The 24,948-nt window shown below is 38.0% G+C and overlaps 1 protein-coding gene across 1 annotated transcript in view; it reads left to right on the top strand.

Annotated features, from left to right (window-relative positions):
* Positions 1-24,948, top strand: part of LOC5565769 (anoctamin-8) — a 106,209-nt gene that overhangs the window by 5,770 nt on the left and 75,491 nt on the right. The window contains exons 2-3 of the mRNA XM_021839577.1: positions 17,313-17,423; positions 17,545-17,686. Of these exons, the coding sequence (XP_021695269.1) occupies positions 17,313-17,423; positions 17,545-17,686 (253 nt within the window). The remainder of the gene's footprint in view (positions 1-17,312; positions 17,424-17,544; positions 17,687-24,948) is intronic.

The following is a 24,948-nucleotide window of genomic DNA, read 5'->3' as shown; positions in this document are numbered from 1 at the left end:
ACTCGGTCTGAGATTTGTGACACTTGAGCGGGGCACGCTCCCGTATGATCCCAGGTGATCTGGACCCGCTCTAGTGTCAAAATTCTTCGACCGAGTTCGTTTAGTACACCAGTGGATAAGACCATGGAAGCCGAGGAGTCCTCTGCACTTCCACAAGTAGACACTGGGTGTTTGGATATGAGGATGGTTTGGGTAAAGGATTCATGTTGGTAAACGATAAATGTATAATTAGAAATGAATGCGCCTAATCGTCGCTCGTCGTCGATCAAACACTACTAACGCGATCCGTGATACTATTTCATCGTGGTCCGCGAATGACGTGCGACATGTTTGATCCTGCCAGGTTGAAGGGTCAAACACTACTCCAAATGATCTGAAAGTGCCTTCAATCATCAAAGTCAGATATTAAAAAATAGTCTCCTTAAAACGGGATTAAGACGTATGGACATCAAAGACGTACCCACAATATTTTTTCTGGAGAGCGTTTTTTTCTTTGGGGAAATCAAGGCTGGTAGTATGATCGTAGAAGAAATAATACTTTAGAGACCTCTTGTTTGAAAAAAAAACGTGACCATACAAGAATTATAAAAACTAAGAGAACCCTAACAGGGAGCAGCACGATAGTTGGATTTATAAGTTGAACAGACATTTTTCTAAATATGATTCTTAAGGCCCTTAGGAAATTTCTCATCACATTACGACAAGTATAACAGCTCAATTGACTATAGATTTCTTTCGCATATTAATCCGCAGATATCTTCAGGAGTTTGCTTTGAGATTTTTCACGAACTTTCAAAGTAATTCTTCCAAACATTTCGTTTTATACACCGCTATTACTCGAAATCCGGAGACTTAAGCACCGGACTAACATTAACATCATATTATATAATTTTATAATTTATTATTATACAATTATTGATATATGTTTTGATGATGTTTCACGACGGTAAATGTTTATTATTTAGGGTGGTGTAATAACACAAACACACCTTAATTCGGCGTACAAAATCATGTCTGGAATTCTGTTCAACAGATTGAGACCGTATGAGGAGTCCTTTGTCGGCGAATACCAAGCTGGTTTTCGAGAGGGCCGATCAACAACGGATCAAATGTTTACCCTGCGTCAAATCCTAGATAAATTCCGGGCGTACAACTTGCAGACTCATCATCTGTTTGTAGATTTCAAAGCAGCGTACGATTCAGTGAAGAGAAACGAGTTGTGGCAAATTATGTCCGAACATGGCTTTCCGGCGAAGCTGATTAGACTGATTCGTGCAACGCTTGATGGATCGAAATCAAGTGTGCGGGTGGTGGACGAGATTTCGTCATCGTTCGTAACCTTAGATGGATTGAAACAGGGTGACGCTCTTTCTAACTTGCTGTTTAACATAGCACTCGAAGGTGCTATCAGGAGAGCCGGTGTGCTGGGAAGCGGTACCATTATCACACGTTCTCATATGCTCCTTGGCTTTGCGGACGATATCGACATCATCGGGGTTGACCGTCGGGCAGTGGAAGAGGCGTTCGTGCCTTTCAAGAGGGAGACAGCGAGGATTGGGCTCACGATCAACACCACAAAAGCGAAGTACATGATAGCTGGTGGTCAACGTGGATCCGGACGTGTTAGTGGTAACGAAATGGTGCTAGGTGGTGAAAAGTTTGAAGTGGTGGAAGAATTTGTGTATCTTGGAACACTGGTGACATGCGATAATGATGTTACCCGTGAGGTGAAAAGACGTATTGCAGCTGCGAGTCGGGCTTCCTACGGGCTCCGTAACCAGCTGAAGTCCCGTAGCCTGCAAACGAAAACAAAACTCGCGTTATACAAGACACTGATCCTTCCGGTTGTCCTATATGGCCATGAATCATGGACATTGAAGGAAGTCGACCGGAGAGCTTTCGGGGTGTTTGAACGTAAAGTGCTGCGAACAATACTCGGCGGTAAACTAGAAAACGGCATCTGGCGGCGTCGCATGAATCACGAGTTGTACCAAGTGTATAAAGAGGTGGATATTATCAAGCGCATAAAACACGGCAGGCTGCGTTGGGCTGGTCACGTTGCCCGTATGCCGGAAGAACGACAAGCAAAGATAATATTCAACAGAGAACCCGGACGAGGCCGCCGACTTCGTGGCAGGCCGCGCACACGATGGCTTTTTGCGGTTGAGGAGGACTTAAGGGCACTTAACGTTCAGGGCGACTGGAAGCGATTGGCCCAGGACCGAGCCCAGTGGAGAAGACTCATCCATTCGGCGAAATCCGTACACTCTTATTAAGGTGCCCGGGAGACCGTGTTATTTTCTATATATTTTGTCTCACTCTAACAATTATCATCAAAACTTTGTGGAAGCAAATCTCGAGTTTTAGTGAACCGATGAAGCTGAAAATTTATTGGGTTGTGCACTACATACATAGAATCATAGTGATACATTTTTCGCATCGATATATGGAGTGGTTCTTGGGATTTGCTTCTTGAAATGGATAGGGTGATTATGATGACGTCCCGTGCGGCCTTAAGTTGATTCAAAATCCGGATACTTTTGCTTTGAATTCCGGACGCTTCTTTTGGACAAAATATTTGCATATTTTGCATAAAATTCAACTCATTATCTCTACATTTCAGAATTTTGAACAGTTTACTATACGTAATCACAAAAGTATCGAGTCGTGACAAACTCTGAAGCTGCCAGAATTGTAAAGGAAGTTTGCGCAAAATCGATTATGTCACTTCATGGCAACCGTGAGATGCAGTCCAACACGCAATGAAATGTGTGCACACGCAAACAAATTTTGTTGTATAATCTACCGAATCCATGGTAGAATTAAGAACTGCACCAACGATTTTCAACCGACTACAAAAATCTGTCAAATTTACTATAATCTGGTGAAAATCACTGAGCAGTGCAGTAAATTTGACTATGTCCATAGTAACATCCACTACAAAGCATTGTATTTCAATCCGTGACACCCACCGTACAACACAGTGTGGTCAAAAGTATGATGCTAAACTTCTCAAATCAAGAATGTTTCTAGTCAAAAATACTACAACTCTGGTTAAATCAACAGAAGAAATTTTCTTGTGTAGTTATGTTGACTATGTTTTGGTAGAGTTAACAGATTAATGTAGTTGGTTGAAAATCGCTGGTGCAGTTCTTAATTTTACCATGGATTCAGTCGTTTCTACAATAACATTCATTTCAGTGCAGTATCGGTACGCATTTCGTTATTTTATTTTTGTTGATCTGTTGTTGTGTTGACTACGATTCAGTCGCTTCGAATTTTGTTCCGTTATTCATTTGATTAGTTTGCCGTTGTTGCTAAGAAAAATTGTTTGCTGACTTTAAATAAACCAAGTCTATCAAATATTCGTCCAGTTCCTCGTGAAATCGACGTCAGTTCCTGAAAAAGTCTAGAAAATCGAATTCATCTTCGATAAGGTGATTTAAGACTGCACGATCAATTCATAATCAGCAATGGAGGAAAATAGAAAGTGCAAGAAATGCTACACTGAAATGAATTTTATTGTAGAAACTACTGAATCCATGGTAAAATCAAGAACTGCACCAACGATTTTCAACCGATTACATTAATCTGTTAACTCTACCAAAACATAGTCAACATCACTACACAAGAAAATTTATTCGGTTTATTTAACCAGAGTTCAGTATTGATGACTAGAAACATTCTTTATTGGACAAGTTTGGCATTATACTTTTGACCACACTGTGCTGTACGGTATGTGTCACGGATTGAAATGCAATGCTTTGTAGTGAATGCTACTATGGGCATGGTCACAATTACTACACTGCTCAGTTATTTTTACCAGATTATAGTAAACTTAACAGATTTTTGTAGTCGGTTGAAAATCGTTGGTGCAGTTCTTAATGGATCATTGAAGGTAGTTTTTGTCAGTGCTCACCGCATCCAAACAAAGGCGCCACTGTATATGGGATTTGACATTGTGACAGTATTGCTGTTTTGTCAAACACACAAGGCTACGGTGGCGCTATCTTTGCTTTCCATAGCGGCTGTTTCGGTTATTTTTCAATGACCCATTCTACCATGGGTTCGGTAGATTATACAACAAAATTTGTTTGCGTGTATCGTTGTGTTGATGGGCATGTGGATCTGTTTACCGTGTGCGAGGGGGATTGCGCTGGTCTATTCCACATTAACTGCGTCGATTTGACCGAAGATGATCTGGACGTTCTCACACGGTCGCAGAATATCATGTGGATGTGTGATACGTGTATCGATAAGTTTCGGAAGATGAGAGATTGTGTACGACCTGATTTGGCTGATGATGCGCGGAATAAGAAGACGATCGAGGACGAAGTAAAAGAGCTCTAAAACGATGCTCTTTCTAAAATTGTTTCTACAACCTCAACCACAACCACGGATGATGCTTTACTTCTGCATAGCACTCCAAACTCATCACACATGCTCTTCCATGGAACGAATGGATGTGTTGCTGAAGTGACTAATGATGAGAGTCAGCAGCGGCTACGAGCAGCGAAGGAAGAATATTTCTCTTTGTTTCTCTCCAACATCGATCCATGTGCTACCGAATGCGATGTTCGTAATATGGTTGCCAGTTGTCTTGGTGTTCATAAGCCCGACAGATTAGATGTAACAAAATGGATGAAAAGTTGTAACAATATTGGGGCTCTCGACTTTGTTTCATTTAAAGTGGTTTTAAATAAGAAATGGAAGATCAAGCATTAAATTTATTGACGTGGCCTGTGAAAAGTAGATTTAGAGAATTCATTAGTAGGCACAATGAGACTTAAGTCAATTGCCATCCAATTGGCATCCGTAATGGATCATTAAAATAACCAAAACGTCCGCTATGGAAAGCATAGATAGCGCCACCGTAGCCTTGTTTGTTTGACATAACAGCAATGCTGTCACAATGTTAAATCCCATATACAGTAGCGCCTTTGTTTTGATGCGGTGAGCACTTGCAAAAACTACCTTCAATGATCCATTGTAGATATTTAATTTTCCTAGAAACTATTTCATATTTTGTATTTGATCCGATGATGTGGAATAATAAGAGTATGTGATGTATATTTTGTATTTGATTAGATGATGTTCATTGTAAGTTTCATATGCTGTATACATTGTAAATTGTCAGTTGAATTAAACGAATAAATAAATAAATAAATAAATAAATAAATAAATAAATAAATAAATAAATAAATAAATAATAAATAAAATAAATAAATAAATAAATAAATAAATAAATAAATAAATAAATAAATAAATAAATAAATAAATAAATAAATAAATAAATAAATAAATAAATAAATAAATAAATAAATAAATAAATAAATAAATAAATAAATAAATAAATAATAAATAAATAAATAAATAAATAAATAAATAAATAAATAAATAAATAAATAAATAAATAAATAAATAAATAAATAAATAAATAAATAAATAAATAAATAAATAAATAAATAAATAAATAAATAAATAAATAATAAATAAATAAATAAATAAATAAATAATAAATAAATAAATAAATAAATAAATAAATAAATAAATAAATAAATAAATAAATAAATAAATAAATAAATAAATAAATAAATAAATAAATAAATAAATAAATAAATAAATAAATAAATAAATAAATAAATAAATAAATAAATAAATAAATAAATAAATAAATAAATAAATAAATAAATAAATAAATAAATAAATAAATAAATAAATAAATAAATAAATAAATAAATAAATAAATAAATAAATAAATAAATAAATAAATAAATAATAAATAAATAAATAAATAAATAAATAAATAAATAAATAAATAAATAAATAAATAAATAAATAAATAAATAAATAAATAAATAAATAAATAAATAAATAAATAAATAAATAAATAAATAAATAAATAAATAAATAAATAAATAAATAAATAAATAAATAAACAAATAATATTTTGTTGCCTACAGCGATACCTCAACATCTTTAGCATCTACAACTAAAATTGAAAAATAATCTTGTGCATAAGTATTATAGTGAAATTCATTGTATGTAAAATGTAAAAATGTGTTTGGTTTTCGAAGAGTCCGGCAATTCGAAGCAAGACGATGCCTTAATTTTTTCAGTCTGGATTTTTCTGAGAATAACCACATCAGGAATCATTCATCCAGAAATAATTCCATTGATTTCTCTAGGACTTCCTCCCGCATTTCCAATTCAAGTATCTTCAAAAATTCAAAACCGCTTCAGGAATTCCTTAATTTTTTTGAAAAATTTCCCAATGCATCCTAAATATTGATTCGAAAAAGTATGCTATAAAAAAGTGTTGAAAAAAATCCATATGGGACAGTTAAGCTTTTATGGCCAATTTAACATGCGCAAGTTATCAACCAGTTTTTACGATGATGAGTCGTTTCTGCAGTCAGAGATCTCACTTCGACTTTATCTCAAAATGGCTGATTGTAGGTAACTGCTCATGATGTTTTCAAAACAAATAACAGAAAATCGAGGTTTTGAATGAAAGAGCCAATTTGTACAACTTTTGATGCTGATATTCGTCCCGGGATCTATTCTAAGCACTTGCTCTAACTTTCACCATGTGTAAAATGTTTGTTTTGAAATTTAAGTTTGAGAATGTCCTTAAAAAAATAAGGGGAAACTAAAAATATTTAATTAATATTTAAAAAATATTTTAATTAATAATCATATTAAATATGTTGTTGTTGTAGTTGTAACGAGCTGCCCTTCTTCTAACTGTCGTTCTCATCAGTTATTTTGATATGTTGATTGCTACTTCAACATATCAAAATAACTGATAATCGACGCCTTTTCGTGGATTAATCCATTATACTGCAATATTTGCATTTATCAAAAGTCAATTTCGTATCGAGACTCCGTAAAAAGCTGGATTGAAATTCTACCTCACTGATTACGAACGGCATAAAGTTGATTGTTGTAGGGTAAGACGGGGTAAGCCTAAGCAATTTAATACATATGTCAAAATCAAGAATTAATAAATCTTTTTTCGAAGCAGCATGTCGTTTTTGGAAGCTATAGGCATGATAAACAAATGTCACAAGTGTTGTATATGTAAAAAAAAAAAAAAAATTTGTTCTTGACGCTTGAAAAAGTGATGTCTTATCACGATTATTTTTAGCGACGGGGTAAAACCGCCATCCCAAGGGGTAAAAGCGACCACCACGATTTTCGTACATACCATTGTGAAAAAATGTATCAGTTCCCTGTGATTCTAAAAAGTATAATGTTTTATGAATTCTACATGGATTAACCGGGATATTGAAACATTTTTAGGATTGATTAATTGAAAAACTTAGATATATACTTATTTTCACCTTCAGACACCCATATTTTGGAAAAATATGCGGATTTGGCTTGTATTTATAACAATATTGATTCCATTTTACTTGAACAGTAATGTAAAACGTATAACTACTTTTAAGATGGTTTAGACATTTTACTCGGTATAAATCATGGGGTTTTACCCCATCAACAGTGGTCGGTCTTACCCCGCTTACGCAATTTTCACAACTATGGCCTCATTTCAAAGCCAAATATTTACAATTCTCGATTACTTTCTCAAACCGACGTAAGTAACTTCCATACGGTTTTGAGAAAATTAATTCAGAAGAATCACAACCTGTGTTCTAAAACTGTTTTAAAATGAATCACCTTTTTCACATTTTTTTGCCGTGTACATTACTTAAATTTTGCATACAATAAGCTCGCATTCAAAAACTAGGGAGTTCTTGTTGTTTCCCACAATTTTTTTTTTTTACAAAATGATAAGCCGATTTATTCAGTTACTTTCGACGTTTTTGTACCAGTGTAAAATTGGCTCAAGTAGTGTTTAGTTTTGATTCGTGGTTAAGTCACTTTGTCTCTCCATACAGCGGAGCGGCGAAAGTAGTGGTTAGGTAGCGAAAGTTGAAAATCTTACTTTCGTCGTTTTGTAATTCCGGAAAGTAAACGTTCTAAAAGTGAAAAATCGAGTTGGTTTAGAGCAAAATGTGTAGAATTTCGTCTGCGAAACACGTAGAATCGATAAAGTAAGTTTGTATACTTTTTTGACTTGAGTCTGTTTGAATAAGTTTTCGAGAATTCATATTTCACTTCACTGAATCATATTTTACATTTCTGTTGATGCATGGACGAATAATTTGTTATGATTTTACAAATAAATCCCTTTCGAAATGCTCAAGTGAGCATCTGTTTAATTTAGATCAAATTCAATTTCGACGAGCAGAAACTTTGTTTTTGATATTTGTTATGAAAAATTTTATGTAAATATCATTCTTATTGGTTCGAAATGTCCAAAAACTTGTGTTTATGGAAAGTGCTTGGTGAACTTTTAAGAAAACTGCCATTTTCATGCCAAACTGCCGTCTTACCCCGGCGGGCGCTCTTACCCCGTCTTCCCCTATTGTTGTTATTACTGCGCATTCTAGTGTACGAAGGTACGGTGCTGCCATCTGGGAAAAGTTTGCTCGATGCATGAAGCGTCGAAAATTTTACCCGGCAAGATATATGAAGCGAAATTTCAAATGCTCATTTAAAATTAACTACAATATTAATTTTTTTTTCAGTATATGTTGATATACTTTTGATGGGCAACATTATAGGCATATCATTTTGAGTTTTGTATTTTTTTTTCTCAATATGCTGCTGATTCTATAGTTCATCAATAGTCTAACCCCGTACACTTAACAGAATTTAATTAAAAAGTGTTTTGAATTTTTTTAGAAGCATTTGATAATTGACTTCCTATGCTTTGCCATGTAAAATAATCGGAGCTTCACGCATAGGGTCAACTGTGGTAATTACCTTCGTAGACGCGAATAGGAGTAAAACTAGTAAGTTACCAGTGACTGGTAACACACCGACGTAACAGATCGTCCTGCTCCTCTCGAATCGTCCGAGGTTTCTGCGGCAAAGTGTATCACATCAAGTGTGTCAGTCTCAGAGACAAATTGAAGGGATATCTAAAAAACCCAATTTTTGGTGGATTTGTTATACATGCAGCCAACAGAACTACGTGAATTACGAAATGATCGTTTATCGAAAAAATACGTCAATATTTAGGCGCGCCCTCGACCAGATGCAGTGGAAGCAAAGTGGTCCAATGACGATGACATTTTGGAAATGGAGGAACAAATTGCTGCCATCCAAGATACCCTTAGGAATGTTACTTTTAACAAAACTGAAGTGCAATCTCTTCAAAGCTTCAATACTGGTCCGCCCATGGGTTCGCCCGCTGCCCACTCTTTCTCGGTGATGTCACCAAAACTGCTTTCTGCTACGAATGTTCCCGATGTATTGGATGAAAAATGTTGGCTTTTCTTTACGAGGCTGAAGAACCACGTTACAGAACACGATAAAAAGCGGGGATTCGCTGCCCGGATAAAAAATACAATACAAAAACAATATAACGTATTGGAACAGTACCATTCAATATATTGGAAATACAATACAGTATATTGTGAAATAACAATACAATTAAAGTACAATATATTATTTTGAACAGTTCACTGTATGGTATATGAGATTTTTGCAATATAATGTATGCAATATAATGTATATAAGTATATGACATAGTATGGATGGTTAAGTATCGTAACAATACAAATCTAGATATTTTCTCATACATACATTTTGAAAATACAATACGATATATTGTTCATGTATTGTCTTGATTAGCAATTCGTGTATTGTTGTACAATACAAAAACAATTCAACGAACTGTATTTCAATTAGTGGTGAAAAGTATAGAATTTGTATTTTGTATGGATTGTCCCCCAACTTACCGGATATTCGTGCCAAAAGTAGCAAAATAATTTTAACTTTATAGAAGTAAAGATATTTATCATGGTTGCATTCGTCGTTACAGCTAATGTCAAGTGACTTCTAAAAAACTACTTATGTTTACGTTTTGAATATTTTTCACCCAACATTTCTTGCTTTCTGAACTTGTTTTGTTTACTTCTTTCAGCAAGAGTTGTTTTACGCGAAAATAGGAATTTGACCAAAATGGTAAGGTATAAAACCAATTAAAAACAATACAGTGTTCTGTTACAACATATAATATGGTTTTTGAATTGTTTATCCAAACAAGAATAATGTTGCTTCGACATTCAATTACAATACGCTGTATTGTATCCAATACGTTATATTGTACATTAATTGTTTATTCCATTCACTGAATGATACGTTTTTATGCGGGTGGTTGGAACACGATTGCCGCCCATCTAGCGAATCCGTCTTGTTAGTTGGAACGGCTGACAACTGGTGAAAATGCTCCAGACTAACGCATCTGGTGCGCAAATCGTCACGAAACGAACATATACATACACATTTGTTCTATATAATATGGAGACTTCAATGCAACGGTAGTCAGACGTCAAAGTCAGTTTGCCATCTTCTCCTGATATTCGAGTGCTTTTTAGTTGGAATATTTTCCAACCAGTGAACATCCAACTAACGAGTCATTCCATATAGCGGACCCCTAACGAGCGAATCCCCACTGTAGTTAAGATAGTTGTAGATTCGCTGGGTCCGAATGTCTTTGCTGTAGTCAAACTGCTTATTCCTGTTTGGAGAGATCCTTAGTCAATGCCGTACGTTTCCTTCAAAGTTGGGATTAAGGCTTGTTTCAAGCAAACTGCTCTACTCCCATCGACTTGGCCTGCTGGAGTTTCACAATCACTTGTGGGAACCGTGACCATTGGTGTACAGTCGGGATTCGCTCGTTGGGGGTCCGCTATATGGAATTACTCGATAGTTGGATGTTCCCTGGTTGGAAAATATTCCAACTAATAAGCACTCGAATGTCAGGAGAAGGTGTCAAACTGACTTTGCACGCTATGTCTGAACCAGACGATTATAAAAATCGAATGTACATCGGATTTTTTCTCGCTAGAGATTAGTATTTGATCCATATTTTCATAATCGGAAGGTTTTAAAATATTCTATCGGTGAAATTTTGATTTTTTACACTTTTCAGCTATTTTTCATACTAAAACCCATGAAAACCTCGTTTTTTGGTGTATTTCAACTCATACAAAATGTATGGAAAAAATCACCGATAGAATATTTTAAAACCTTCCGATTATGAAAATATGGATCAAATACAGATCTCTAGCGAGAAAAAATCCGATGTACATTCGATTTTTATAATCGTCTGGTTCAGACATAGCGTGACTTTGGCGTCTGACTACCGTATGTGTTTTTTGTGCACAACTTGTACTGGCACAAAAAAAGACAGTGATTTTCGTAGCTATGTACCAAAAAAACCTACACCAGACAGTTATAGTTCGACAAAACATAGGACAAAAAACGAAAACTATATCTACCCCCTGAGGAAGACACAATACCCGTTCGAAACGTCGGACAAATAAGCACCTCGTTTTATCTTAATAAAGACTGCGTTGCCGGAAAATTAAGATTAAAACATACAGTCGATACTTCACAAATTAAAACAATAGTTGTTTACGCAACAAGGTGCAGAATGAAGATTTTTACAGCGCGGCTTTCCGAGTTGGATAATTACGACGAGTGCTGTAAAAATCAAGTACAGCACCGAGTAACGTACAACGTATTTTGCAATTTAATGGAAGGTTACTTCAAAACTATTTTTCATCAATGGATCATTAAAATAACTAAAACGGCCGCTATGGAAAGCATAGATAGCGCCACCGTAGCCTTGTGTGTTTGACAGAACAGCAATGCTGTCACAATGTTAAATCCCATATACAGTGGCGCCTATGTTTTGATGCGGTGAGCACTGACAAAAACTACCTTCAATGATCCACTTGCATATTGCCTTCCGTAGCCATGTTTGAAAAATTCAGATCATAGTAGGTTGCACTGAGCAATTGTCACAATTTTTCAAACCATTTTCCGGATAGCATCAATATTCAAAATGAGTTATTCCGATCTGATTGATACTGAGTCGGCAGCGGAAAAGGCTTATTCTGGTCTCCTACCGGAGAAATCTAAGGCAAGATTCGAATAAGCTTTCAATGAGTGTACCAAAAACATGAGTGGAAAATTCCACTACAGCGTTGATGTTCCAATATTTGCGCCTAGTACCTCGCTTGTCGTCTGTTTCGAGTTGAGTGCAAATAACGACAGGAGAAGTCATTGAATTTCCTGCTGAAGATTCCAGAGCCACAATAGGAAGAACAACTTATTGAACTCTCTTCAAGTCTCCATATATCTTAAGAGCACCTCTCCGTTTGTTTTTTTTTTTCAAGAATAATGGTTAAATAAATTACATGTGCTTCATTACGTTACTGAAAAGCATTGTGTAATGAACCATTACGCAACTAAAATGCGTTGGGTATTGAGTCATTGCCAAACGCTTTTCAGTTAGGTAATACACTCTTATGACAATGCGGGAAAGTAGGCATTCCATTACGGGTTGGCGTGATGAAAAATAGCATGTAACGATGAGAATTTGCAAAAATAAATAAACATCATACAAACATGATTTAAGAAAATCGACAATTTTCCACAGATATTAATATGTTTAACCCTCCAATACCCAACCCCACGTTTAGATGGGATAATATTTGGGATTTTTTTTTGTATTTTTTTCATAGCTTTGAAGTCATAATGATTTTATTTTTGGCTTAAAGGTAAGGCCATAACATGCATATTTAGAAATGACTTTTGAAACACTTTTGTAGTTTTTAAAAATGTTTGAAAAATTTGATTTATTTTACAACTTAGAAATGTTTGATTCTCATTTGACGTATAATTCAAAAATAAAAACAAAATAAACACATGAAATTTCACAAAATACAAATCGATTTTAGATACGACAAACTACATACGGTAAAATTTCAAACATAAATCAAGAGAATCATAAAGAAAAACTCGAAAATGACCCAACCGGGAATCGAACTCCCTGACCAACCGATCAGGAAACAGGCTTGCTACCATAAGCCAGCTTTCACTGCTTGTAAATGGTGTGAAAAACTGACACAAAAAGGAGCTCATGCCTGCCATAGCGGCTGTCAAATGATTTCACAGAAGTTCAGTGAACATAATGCTGTTCGTTAGTATTTCACAGGGCTACAGTAAAATTGTTTGTTACACGGTTTTTTTCCGTCAAAATACTAAATTTTACAGATCTTGTTGGTAAAATAGTAGATTTCACAGGAAAATCTGTATTTTTATTGTTTACAGTTCAAATTCGATGATTGCACAGGATACTGCGATTTATTCTAAGTTTGTACGGTTATATTCCAGGTACATTGACATCTGTAATCTTTGTAAGAAATGCAATAGGATGAATTTCATCAAATTTTACGGTAGTTAATGTATTAAGTCAGGCAAGCTAATCAAAGTTGTCCCTTTTTACAGTACAATAATGTTACCTTAAATATTCCGATCTGATACTGTAATGCACACTACTTTATCGCAGTCTTCAAAAAATCCCACTCCAAGAGCTGCTGAGATCAAAAGCCATCAGAACAAGATTTTTTCCGCGCTCATCTTTTGCTTAAATCCAGGCATGCAATGAATCATGCCACGTGTATGAGAGGATTGAATCCCATGATTCAATCCTTGAACGATTGTTAGCCGGGTGAATAAATCGAGTAAGCATTGAAATTTTATTCCATATCGATTGAAAACTTTTGTCTGACAGGAATTTATGATGCACAGCTGTTTCCAGTGAACGGCTTCAGGAAACTAGCTACAGCTTATGGTAACATTCTGACCCGACGTAATGAATTTACATATAGACGGAACTCCGAGCTCCTTTACAGATAATATTAATCAGGACAATTTAGATTGAATTTCCATTGAAACATGTCAGGATTCAACGAAACTCTGTCTTTCAAATCATTGTCTTGATTAATTTCTCCCTGATTGGAAATGATCAAAAGTACCTAGTGGAATTTTGTTGTGGTGTGATACAATTTCTCCTCTATCCTCATTGCTGAACTTCATTGCCTTCCATACCACTTCATCTCATGTTCGGTAGGCAGGTTCTATTTGTCCCAATTCCCAATGAAACGTCAAATATTCCAGACGAAGGGCATTTTACCTTGACTCGATTGCCTATAAGCGTAATGACGAGATTCAATCATGGGATTGAATCCTTGTATGAATCACGCACGCTGAGATTGGGAAAATCAGGATTCAAAGCGATCCCGCGCTTTAAGGCTAAGCAGCCCGTCATTCGTTTTGGCAACAATGATGACTTTTCAGCATGCATTTCAAAGTGATAAAACTCAGTCTTGATAGTTTATATTGACTTGAAAAAGAATCACTGTACGCGCTAACATGCATAAAGTATGCTGATACTTTTTCAGCTATGTCAGTGCAAAACCAACTGATTTTCTTTGATTCGAAATCGTGAGATGAATTAGCAACAGTCATTAACAACGCGTACAAATTTCAATGACGGCCTACTTCGCCTTAAGATGATTTCAAAGCATGCTTGTTTAAATCTGGGAGCAGAAGGATGCTCTTAGAAGACTGCTTTATCGAATTACTCACAGGTCCCAATACGTGCGGTAAACATTGATCAAACAACACACGTTGATGCAGATGCTATTCAGATGGTGAGCAGTATGCAAAGTGGGTGGAAACCCTGCACGTTACATACTTTTATGTGTAAACATATTACGCTACATTTCATACTTGATTGATTACTCTGCAAGCAATCCTGTTGGAAACTGTTATGACATGGTACCAGCACAAATTTGATCGAACAAGGGGGGTTATCGGAGTAAGCTCCAGAAAATGTAAATTTGTATGTTTTTCTTTCTCTTTCGTTTTGCAGATTCGATGAATTGGTTTGCACAACTAGTTTTATTTTAATGGGCGATTTGAAATATAGAAGACATCTCTCATGGCACAAATTTTATACAGTCGTTTGAAATAAAATTGAAAGAAAAATCGTTTTCTTGTTTAACCTTTTCGTGCCCGACCTCCGACAAGGAATTTTCAAATAGCTGTTATTTCGTCAGTTTCCATCCGATTTTTTTGAGACCACCCTCAGTTGACTTTAAAAAGGTACCGGTTATTTGAAATAAATGGACAGTGCCAAATTTTGCAAATGTGTTTTTTTTTTTAATTGCAGTTACAACACCGAAGTTTTTATGTCATGTTTTATGTTTTTATTGTCATCGATTAATAAAAATTCGAATTAGTGGACCGTTACGGAACATCGTAGCCGGTTCCGCCAGGGCCCCTTTGGGGACATTTCCGTTCTATGTCCAAATCATACAGTGCGACGTCTTAATCTTCGTGAATTCGATAGGACTTGTAGTAAAGAAGGAATAAACTAAATATAAAGAGATTTAGCCACACCAGAGCCCCTGAACAGGTTCCGCCAAGGCCTCTTTGTGGACATTTCCGTATTATGTTCAAAATATACCGTGCGACGTCTTAATTTTCATGAATTCGAGGGAACTTGTCTATAAATGAAGAATCAATTCATAATCAACTGATTCTGCCACTCCAGAGCACCTAGAACTTTTGCACAGGTTTCACCAAGGCTTCTCTGGTGAAATTTCCGATTTATGTTCGAAATATGCCGTGTCAACTAATGTGACTACTTCAGACCATGAGACTTTTCCATTTAATGATCGATACGTATCATGCAATTTGCAAGTCTACACTGTAGACAATGTAGACTCTACAGGCATTCGAAATAACGTGTCAATAATCGAAAAATGAACTTGGTATTGTTTGCTTTAAAACATCATTTCGTAATTGTGCATTTTTTCGAAGACCACTCAACCGGTTAGACTTTCTTGACATTGTAAGACATATAGTTTTTGATGACTTGACTGCAAACAAAATAGTGGTCCAATAAATTTGGTGTTCGGAGTTGATCTCCTCCAATGAACATCGTCAGGTAATGGAAAGCATAGACCAGCTGTACATGTCAATGGTTGCTACCTGGGAGGGAGGCACCGATACTACACACGAAATATAAGACAACGTTATTTTGAACTGCAAGATAACTCCAGTATGCCAACAACAATCAAGGCAGGCTTCGAGAAAATCGGTAGTTTCCTTTTGTTGTGCACCTTCGATCTTTCCTGACAAACATGAAAAAAGAGCCACAGTTTTCTATGCACTAAATATTTATTTTCATTGGAAAAAGTAGAACGATTGCATTATGTGCATGAATTGATTTTTATTCGATTTTTATCACTTTTGAAGAAATACGAAAATGTGTTTTAATCAGTTACGCGCTTTTTTCATGTTAGTCCAATGTTTGAGATCTGGGCTCACAGTGACAGTTCGTGACAGCGGAATCTCGGCTCACTATGACGTACAGAAATTTTGTATTGGTTTCTCCCTCGCAGGTTGCTACTTCTTAATTGCTTGGGACTACTATGAATTGCACTTCGATCTAAATGAATAAGGGATGGAACTTTCTGAAAACTTTCGAAGTGCACATTCTAGCAGCTGTAATATTATAGCCAAGTCCTTACAGTCAGTTGAAATGCGAAGGAATTAGTGTGTAATGATTGTTGCTTCTAGAGACCGAGAATACCTCTGCATCTCCACAATCATCACGGGAGAAGTGTTGATTAGAGAGGGAGGAAAAGATCTGGGAGTCACCTCTGGTCGGTAATGCGAACCATGGATAAGGAGGAAAAACACGACTCTTACTTGAAACTAGTATTGCATTTTTGTGTCGTGGTGGAAAGATATTGGTAGAAGTTTAAGAAACGTCGACAATCATAATGTCGAACTATTCCAAGGATATTTTTACTAATGACGAAAAAGAAAGGTATGTGCATATTATGGGGTCTCTTTTATAAGTCGCATTGCTAAAAAGGACTTGACTTGAGTCACTGTCGATCGAAAAATATCGCTCGATACGGCTCTGTCACTCGAGTATTTAGCCAGTTGTCACTCTATGTATACTTAGTTTGATTGACAGTGACTACAGACGAGTCACGTGAACCTGATCGATTTATAAAATAGACCCCTATAATTATATGAAACAAGAGAATAAGGATTTATGTTGACACTTGTAGTGACAAACCATTCATAGTTTTTCTGAAGATTGCATAAGCGAAACGTTGCCACGATAAAAATGTGTTATCATAAGCATGAAACGAGCTCACCAGTTGGCAAACCATCCTCGACTGAACACGAATACCTTTTCGCACACAATGCGAACCAAACACGATTGATCTTGATTCCGTCGCTCACCCAACTCCAATGAACATCGTGAAGTCATGGGAAGTGTCTAAATTATTTCGCGTCTTCAATATATATATTGTTGGTTCACTTACCTTGATTTGTAATTCTCTTTTTTCCAGCATCCAGACTGATACGACGTCGAGTGCCTTGTGCAGGACACCTGATGACGCCACGAAGGCTATGGTTGAACAAAATTCCCACTCAGTGCGACGTGGTGATCGAATTCCCAGGTAAGAATCAACCGCACAATAATGTCTGAAGATGTGATGGGCGCTAGGACAACGAAATAGAATCTGCTTTTATTTTCCTGTCTGATCCAATCCGCCTGATGTTGAAAACCTACGGTCGCAGAGGATGCACCAGACGACGCACTGCGATGGCTGTTAAGTAAGATTAAGGCAACCCCACCAGAAGGCTTAGGTCTATCGGTACTGGTGAGAGCACATGACAGTACAAAACGAACCGCTTTCTATGTTACAGCTCCGATGAATGTGTAAGTTTACATTACAAGTATTTTTTCTAAGTTATAAGTTGTTAAGCGCCTCATATGGCGTGAATCATTTTCAATTTAATCCTAATGGCTAATGCAAATTGGCATGCCATCACGAGGGAGTTCACCATAACCGCTCCCTCCTTGATGCATGCTGGCCTTAAATGATTTATTTACAATTTTTCTGCAAATCGAATGCTTTAGGCGCATCAAGGTATTTTAGATAGGGGGGGGGGGGGGAGCATGTGAGGGCATGTGTCTATTGGCTTCTTAGGTACAGTATGCGCTGCTTCATTCCCCATGTTTTATTACTGAACATTTTAAATTTAAATTTCATAAAATCAAGCATTTTTTCAAATCATACAGGATTTTAGCATTAGCATTAAGCAATTCACAGAAATTCGTAGGTGGTACAGTCCTAGACTGTTGTTGTATGAGGGTTGCTTCCTTCCCGTCCGTTTCCAAAAGCCAGAGATTTGGGACTAATCCCTGCTTCTTAGACAAAAATAACGCATCCTCCAATAGTCGAGGGCTGCCCTGTCCACGTCCTAGCGAATGCTGGGGAATGGGGAGGGACGAGTTAATGAACACATACTTAAGAAAGATGCAGAGAACTCTCCGACCTCTCATACGTGTTACGGGATGTTCTTCTTCTTTCTTTTCTGGCGTTACGTCCCAACTGGGACAAAGTCTGCTTCTCAGATTAGTGTTCTTATGAGCACTTCCACAGTTATTAACTGAGAGCTTTCTTTGCCGATAGACCATTTTGGCATGTGTATATCGTGTGGCAGGTACGAAGATACTCTATGCCCTGGAATCGAGAAAATTTCCTTTACGAAAAGATCCTCGACCAGCGGGATTCAAACCCACGACCCTCAGCATGGTCATGCTGAATAGCTGTGCGTTTACCGCTACGGCTATCTGGGCCCCTATACGCGTTACGTTACGGGATGTTGCGGAATGTTAATCGGAAGGATAAGATCATAGGATACGTTCGGTAGACGTTCTGACAAACAAGTGAATAATAGATACTGGCATATTGGCAACTTTTGCTTTTGCTTCTGCAAACCTTGAGCGTCTGTACTCCATGTTAGGAGCGGCTCACAACAGCGTCTGTTCCCCATGTCAGGGGCGGCTGATCATCGTCCGAGTGCCAGAGAAGGACTCTAAGCTAAACTGCGCACTATGGTCCTCCGAACATTTAGGGGGAATGGTCCTCCGGAAATCTAGGGGGTTGGTGTCAGGCCCTGCAAGCCAGCCGTAAAAAAATCAAGCAACGAATAATCAACGAGAGAATACGAACCGGGACAATCGGCGAAGACCACAGCGACGTAAAGGGACTAGCGATTGGAAGCTCGGTACGTGGAACTGTAAATCTCTCAACTTCATCGGGAGCACACGCATACTCGCCGACGTGCTGAAGGACCGTGGATTCGGCATCGTAGCGTTGCAGGAAGTGTGTTGGAAGGGATCAATGGTGCGAACGTTTAGAGGTAACCATACCATCTACCAGAGCTGCGGCAATACACATGAGCTGGGAACAGCTTTTATAGTGATGGGTGATATGCAGAGGCGCGTGATCGGGTGGTGGCCGATCAATGAGAGAATGTGCAAGTTGAGGATCAAAGGCCGGTTCTTCAACTTCAGCATAATAAACGTGCACAGCCCTCACTCCGGAAGCACTGATGATGATAAAGACGCTTTTTACGCGCAGCTTGAACGCGAGTACGACAGTTGCCCAAGCCACGACGTCAAAATCATCATAGGAGATCTAAACGCTCAGGTTGGCCAGGAGGAGGAATTCAGACCGACGATTGGAAAGTTCAGCGCTCACCGGCTGACGAACGAAAACGGCCTACGACTAATTGATTTTGCCGCCTCCAAGAATATGGCCATTCGTAGCACCTACTTCCAGCACAGCCTTCCGTACCGATACACCTGGAGATCACCACAGCAGACAGAATCGCAAATCGACCACGTTCTGATTGATGGTCGGCACTTCTCCGACATAATCGACGTCAGGACCTATCGTGGCGCTAACGTCGACTCTGACCACTATCTGGTGATGGTCAAACTGCGCCCAAAACTCTCCGTCGTTAACAACGTACGGTACCGACGGCCGCCCCGGTATGACCTAGAGCGGCTCAAGCAACCGGATGTCGCAGCGGCATACGCGCAGCAACTCGAGGCTGTATTACCGGATGAGGGTGAGCTGGACGAAGCCCCTCTTGAGGACTGCTGGAGAACAGTAAAAGCAGCCATCAACGATGCAGCTGAGAGCAACGTCGGGTACGTGGGACGGAGTCGACGGAACGATTGGTTCGACGAGGAGTGCCAGGAGGTTTTGAAGGAGAAGAATGCAGCGCGGGCGGTCATGCTGCAGCAAGGGACCCGGCAGAACGTGGAACGCTATAAACAGAAACGGCAACAGCAGACCCGCCTCTTTCGGGAGAAAAAACGCCGCCTGGAGGAGACGGAGTGCGAGGAGATGGAACAGCTGTGCCGGTCTCAGGAAACGCGTAGGTTCTATCAGAAGCTCAACGCATCCCGCAACGGCTTCGTGCCGCGAGCCGAGATGTGCAGGGATAAGGATGGGAGCATTCTGACGGACGAGCGTGAGGTGATCGAAAGGTGGAAGCAGCACTTCGACGAGCACCTGAATGGTGCTGAGAGTACAGGCAATGAAGGACGGGACAACGGAGGAAATGCCTTCGTCAGTACTGCGGAAGATGGAAACCAACCAGCCCCCACTTTGAAGGAGGTTAAGGATGCCATTCACCAGCTCAAGAACAATAAAGCTGCTGGTAAGGATGGTATCGGAGCTGAACTCATAAAGATGGGTCCGGAAAGGCTGGCCATTTGTCTGCACCGGCTGATAGGCACAATCTGGGAAACAGAACAGCTACCGGAGGAGTGGAAGGAAGGGGTAATCTGCCCCATCTACAAGAAAGGCGACAAGTTAGACTGTGAGAACTTTCGAGCGATCACCATTCTAAATGCGGCCTACAAAGTATTATCCCAGATCATCTTCCGTCGTTTGTCACCCGTAGTAAACGAGTTCGTGGGAAGTTATCAAGCCGGCTTCGTTGACGGCCGATCGACAACGGACCAGATCTTTACTGTACGGCAAATCCTCCAAAAATGTCGTGAATACCAGGTCCCAACGCATCACCTTTTCATCGATTTCAAGGCGGCATACGACAGTATCGACCGCGTAGAGCTATGGAAAATCATGGACGAGAACAGCTTTCCCGGGAAGCTCACGAGACTGATAAGAGCGACGATGGAAGGTGTGCAAAATTGTGTGAAGGTTTCAGGCGAACACTCCAGTTCGTTTGGATCCCACCGGGGATTACGACAAGGTGATGGACTTTCGTGCCTGTTGTTCAATATTGCGCTAGAAGGTGTTATGCGGAGAGCCGGGCTTAACAGCCGGGGTACAATTTTTACGAGATCCAGTCAATTTGTTTGCTTCGCGGATGATATGGACATCGTCGGCCGAACATTTGAAAAGGTGGCAGACCTGTACACCCGCCTGAAACGCGAGGCAGCAAAAGTTGGACTGGTGGTGAATGCGGCCAAGACAAAGTACCTGCTAGCTGGTGGGGCCGAGCGCGACAGGGCTCGCCTAGGTAGCAGTGTTACGATAGACGGGGATACGTTCGAGGTGGTCGACGAGTTCGTCTACCTTGGTTCCTTGCTGACGGCTGACAATAACGTTAGCCGTGAAATACGGAGGCGCATCATCAGTGGAAGTCGGGCCTACTATGGCCTCCAGAAGAAGCTGCGGTCAAAAAAGATTCACGCCCGCACCAAATGTACCATGTACAAAACGCTCATAAGGCCGGTAGTCCTCTACGGGCATGAAACGTGGACGATGCTCGAGGAGGACCTGCAAGCACTTGGAGTCTTCGAACGTCGGGTGCTTAGGACGATCTTCGGCGGTGTGCAGGAGAACGGTGTGTGGCGGCGAAGGATGAACCACGAGCTCGCCCAACTCTACGGCGAACCCAGTATCCAGAAGGTGGCCAAAGCTGGAAGGATACGATGGGCAGGGCATGTTGCAAGAATGCCGGACAGCAACCCTGCAAAGATGGTGTTCGCTTCGGATCCGGTTGGTACAAGAAGGCGTGGAGCGCAGCGAGCTAGGTGGGCGGATCAAGTGCGTATCGATTTGGCGAGCGTGGGGCAGGACCGAGGATGGAGAGATGCGGCCACGAACCGAGTATTGTGGCGTGAAATTGTTGATTCAGTGTTATCTGTGTAGATGTTAACTAAAAAAAAAAAAAAAAATATTGGAACATATCGGAATAAACTCACCAAATTATTTCTTCGAATTCCCTCAACAAATCATCGCTCGTCTCTTAAACGCGTACCGACGACGCGTGGAAGAGTGGTTGTTTTTAACTGCCACAAAGCATCATCCTCTCGCTGATATTCAGAAATTCTTTCATGGGATCTTTCAGGAATTTCTCTACAGATTTATTCGAGAATCTCTCTGTATGTATATCACAACATTCTTCAGAGGTTTGTTCATACTCAATTTGTTGTACTTTCCCATCGGTAGTGAATACTAAAGTTTTCATTTAAATTCCTTTAAAATTTACCATGTCAATTCCACCAGAAAAAAAATCGACAATAGTTAGAGGACATTGTATTATTAGTGTCAGAATGGTTTTTAAAGGAATTCTGAAGACAATTCTCGAACAAAAGTCGATTTGATTCTAATACATTCAAAGGACTACGATGGTCTATTAAGAAATTAGAAACACTCATAGATAAATATCTGATGGAATTTTTGGAAGAATGTGAAATGGAGTTATTAATAAAATAATGAACAAATTCGTGAAACACAGAAATGTCTGTGTGTGTATGGAATTTTTGATAGAATTCTAGTTTTTATGGTACCCTAGTATTTCACAATTTGTTTGCCGAAAATTAGAAAATTTTACGGCCTTAAAGATTATTAAAGAGGACTACTTAGCCATACCATCAAAAATACGATATAATTAAAAAGAAAAAAAAACTCTGGTGATGCTTCTAAAATTTAGCAAAACAAAGCTTCAAAAACTTCACTAGAGATTTATTGCGGTTTATTACAAGTATTTTATATGTAATCTGCACGAAATTTGATTATTATTTTTTCAATACGTGTTCCATCTGAAACTCCATTGGAACAAACATTTCATCATGATTACTTACGAATTAAATGTACAATCTACAATCCAAATTTAGGATTATTATAAATTCTAAAAGAAATTCCTCTGGAAATTTCACCAACGAATTGCACCAGAATTGTCTCTTGTCTTGAAATTGTTTCTTGTCAGCATTAATATTTGTAGTATATCAATGATTTGCAGTGCTGTAAACATTCGACACTTTTCTCGACATTCATTTCTTTGCCATGGTCAGCAGTCATTTTATTTTTCTGCATTCATTCGATACTGTCACCTCTCACACACAGTACGAGTGGTAGAATGAACATCGAGAAACACAAAAAACTGTCATTTGACACGATGACATTTGCAAAAATCATAAGTTTTGCTTAGAATTCAGACAAATCGTATCATCAACTCCATGATTAGTTTGTTCTTGATTGTTATGTCGAATATGACGCATATACAGTGAAAGCAGCGTCTTACAGAAAATTGACAGAAACAAACAAAACCGTAACGTTTCCTAGCAAAGCTATCATAGTCGCAAAGCTATCATTCCGACATTCGTTGGATAGCTTGTATTGTGAATGTTTAAGAGAAGCGCTGCCGAATATCAGCGAAAACGTGTCGACTACCATGATTGCTTCCAACACTGGATTTTAAACAGATCCAGAATTCCAGAAATTCTTCATTGAAGTGGATTTTAGCCTTCCATGTACCTTGTTTATTTCTTTCAAAACGTACACATCGTATACATCCTATGGGAAAAAAACTTTGTTTAACTTTAAATAAATAATAATGAATTATAAATATATGGTACCGTGATTCTGGGTGTAGTTGATCAATGGGGTGAAGTTGAGCATTTCCGTACCCACATATTTAGTCTGTCAAGAGAACCATGATTCGATTTCAATTATTAAAATTTCTGTAATGTCGCATTTCCTGATAGCTGCTCTGGATTTTCCTAAATTTAGTATGACATTGAAGATAATTATACCATAGAAAAAACAAGTTTTCTAGGAGATGTTTGATGAAAATTTGAAGAACGTCTCCAAACAATCGACTATTACTAAGGTCATAAATACACCATTCAAATAACCTGTATCATCTATTCCAGATTTGTTTATTGATCAACTTGATCCCAAAATCAACAACTTCCCTCTTTGATTTCTGAAAATTATTCTTATTATTATAACAGCACTTTGTGAAAATTTCCTTTACAAAATTCTATAATCATTGAACTAGTAGGGGGAGATCCCCCAGTACCGGACAGCACCCAATACCGGACAAAGTAGAAACATTGAGAAATCATGGTCCAATCATGATGGTGTATTAGTAGTAAAGGAAGCTATTATGGAGACTAATGTTTGCGTAGAATAACACATCCTTGAAATATGCATGCCTTCTTAAAAAAGTACAAAAGTTTAAAAATTTCAAAAAAATGTACGTTTTGCCTTAATTTTGAGCCTATTTAGTAATTATTTTGAATATTGAAAAATACTTTGGATTACGCAAGCATATTCAAACATAAACCTATTTTGATAGTATGAATGTATTTTGTACCATAATTGGACTAAATTTGGACAAATTACAATTTTGGTTAAGCACCTCCTGTCCCCCAGTTTCGGACAGCCTGATTTGTTATATGATATCTTTGTAATTATTGCACCAGTGTCTCAAAATTCATTCATTTTTCATGGATTCCGTCGATCATGGTATCAAAGATGCAATAAAAATAAGGAAAATGAACATTCAGAACAACATCGTAAAATGTGCTATTTTTCATCATATAAGAAAGAGGTTTTTTATGTACATCTTGCTAACTAAGAAATACTCAAATTGTTCTTGTAAATGTTGCAAATGCAATGAATTGGCAATTATATACTATTCCTATAGTAAACACATTCAATGATATTCAAATTTACAGAATTCGAGGCATTTCCAGATCTTGTCCGGTATTGGGTGCCACCTTTCAAGATCGATCAATTTGGTACTAAAATACATCATCAAAATGCAATGTCAAAATTCATATTTATATTTTCAAATTTATTTTTGTACACTATAAAAATGATAATATTTATCATAAAAGAGTAACGCGAGCACATAAAA

Source organism: Aedes aegypti, chromosome 2 (assembly GCF_002204515.2).
Source record: "Aedes aegypti strain LVP_AGWG chromosome 2, AaegL5.0 Primary Assembly, whole genome shotgun sequence".
Taxonomy (NCBI): domain Eukaryota; kingdom Metazoa; phylum Arthropoda; class Insecta; order Diptera; family Culicidae; genus Aedes; species Aedes aegypti.
The sequence above is the reverse complement of the archived record's forward strand: the minus strand, read 5'-3'. Positions and strand labels throughout refer to the sequence as shown.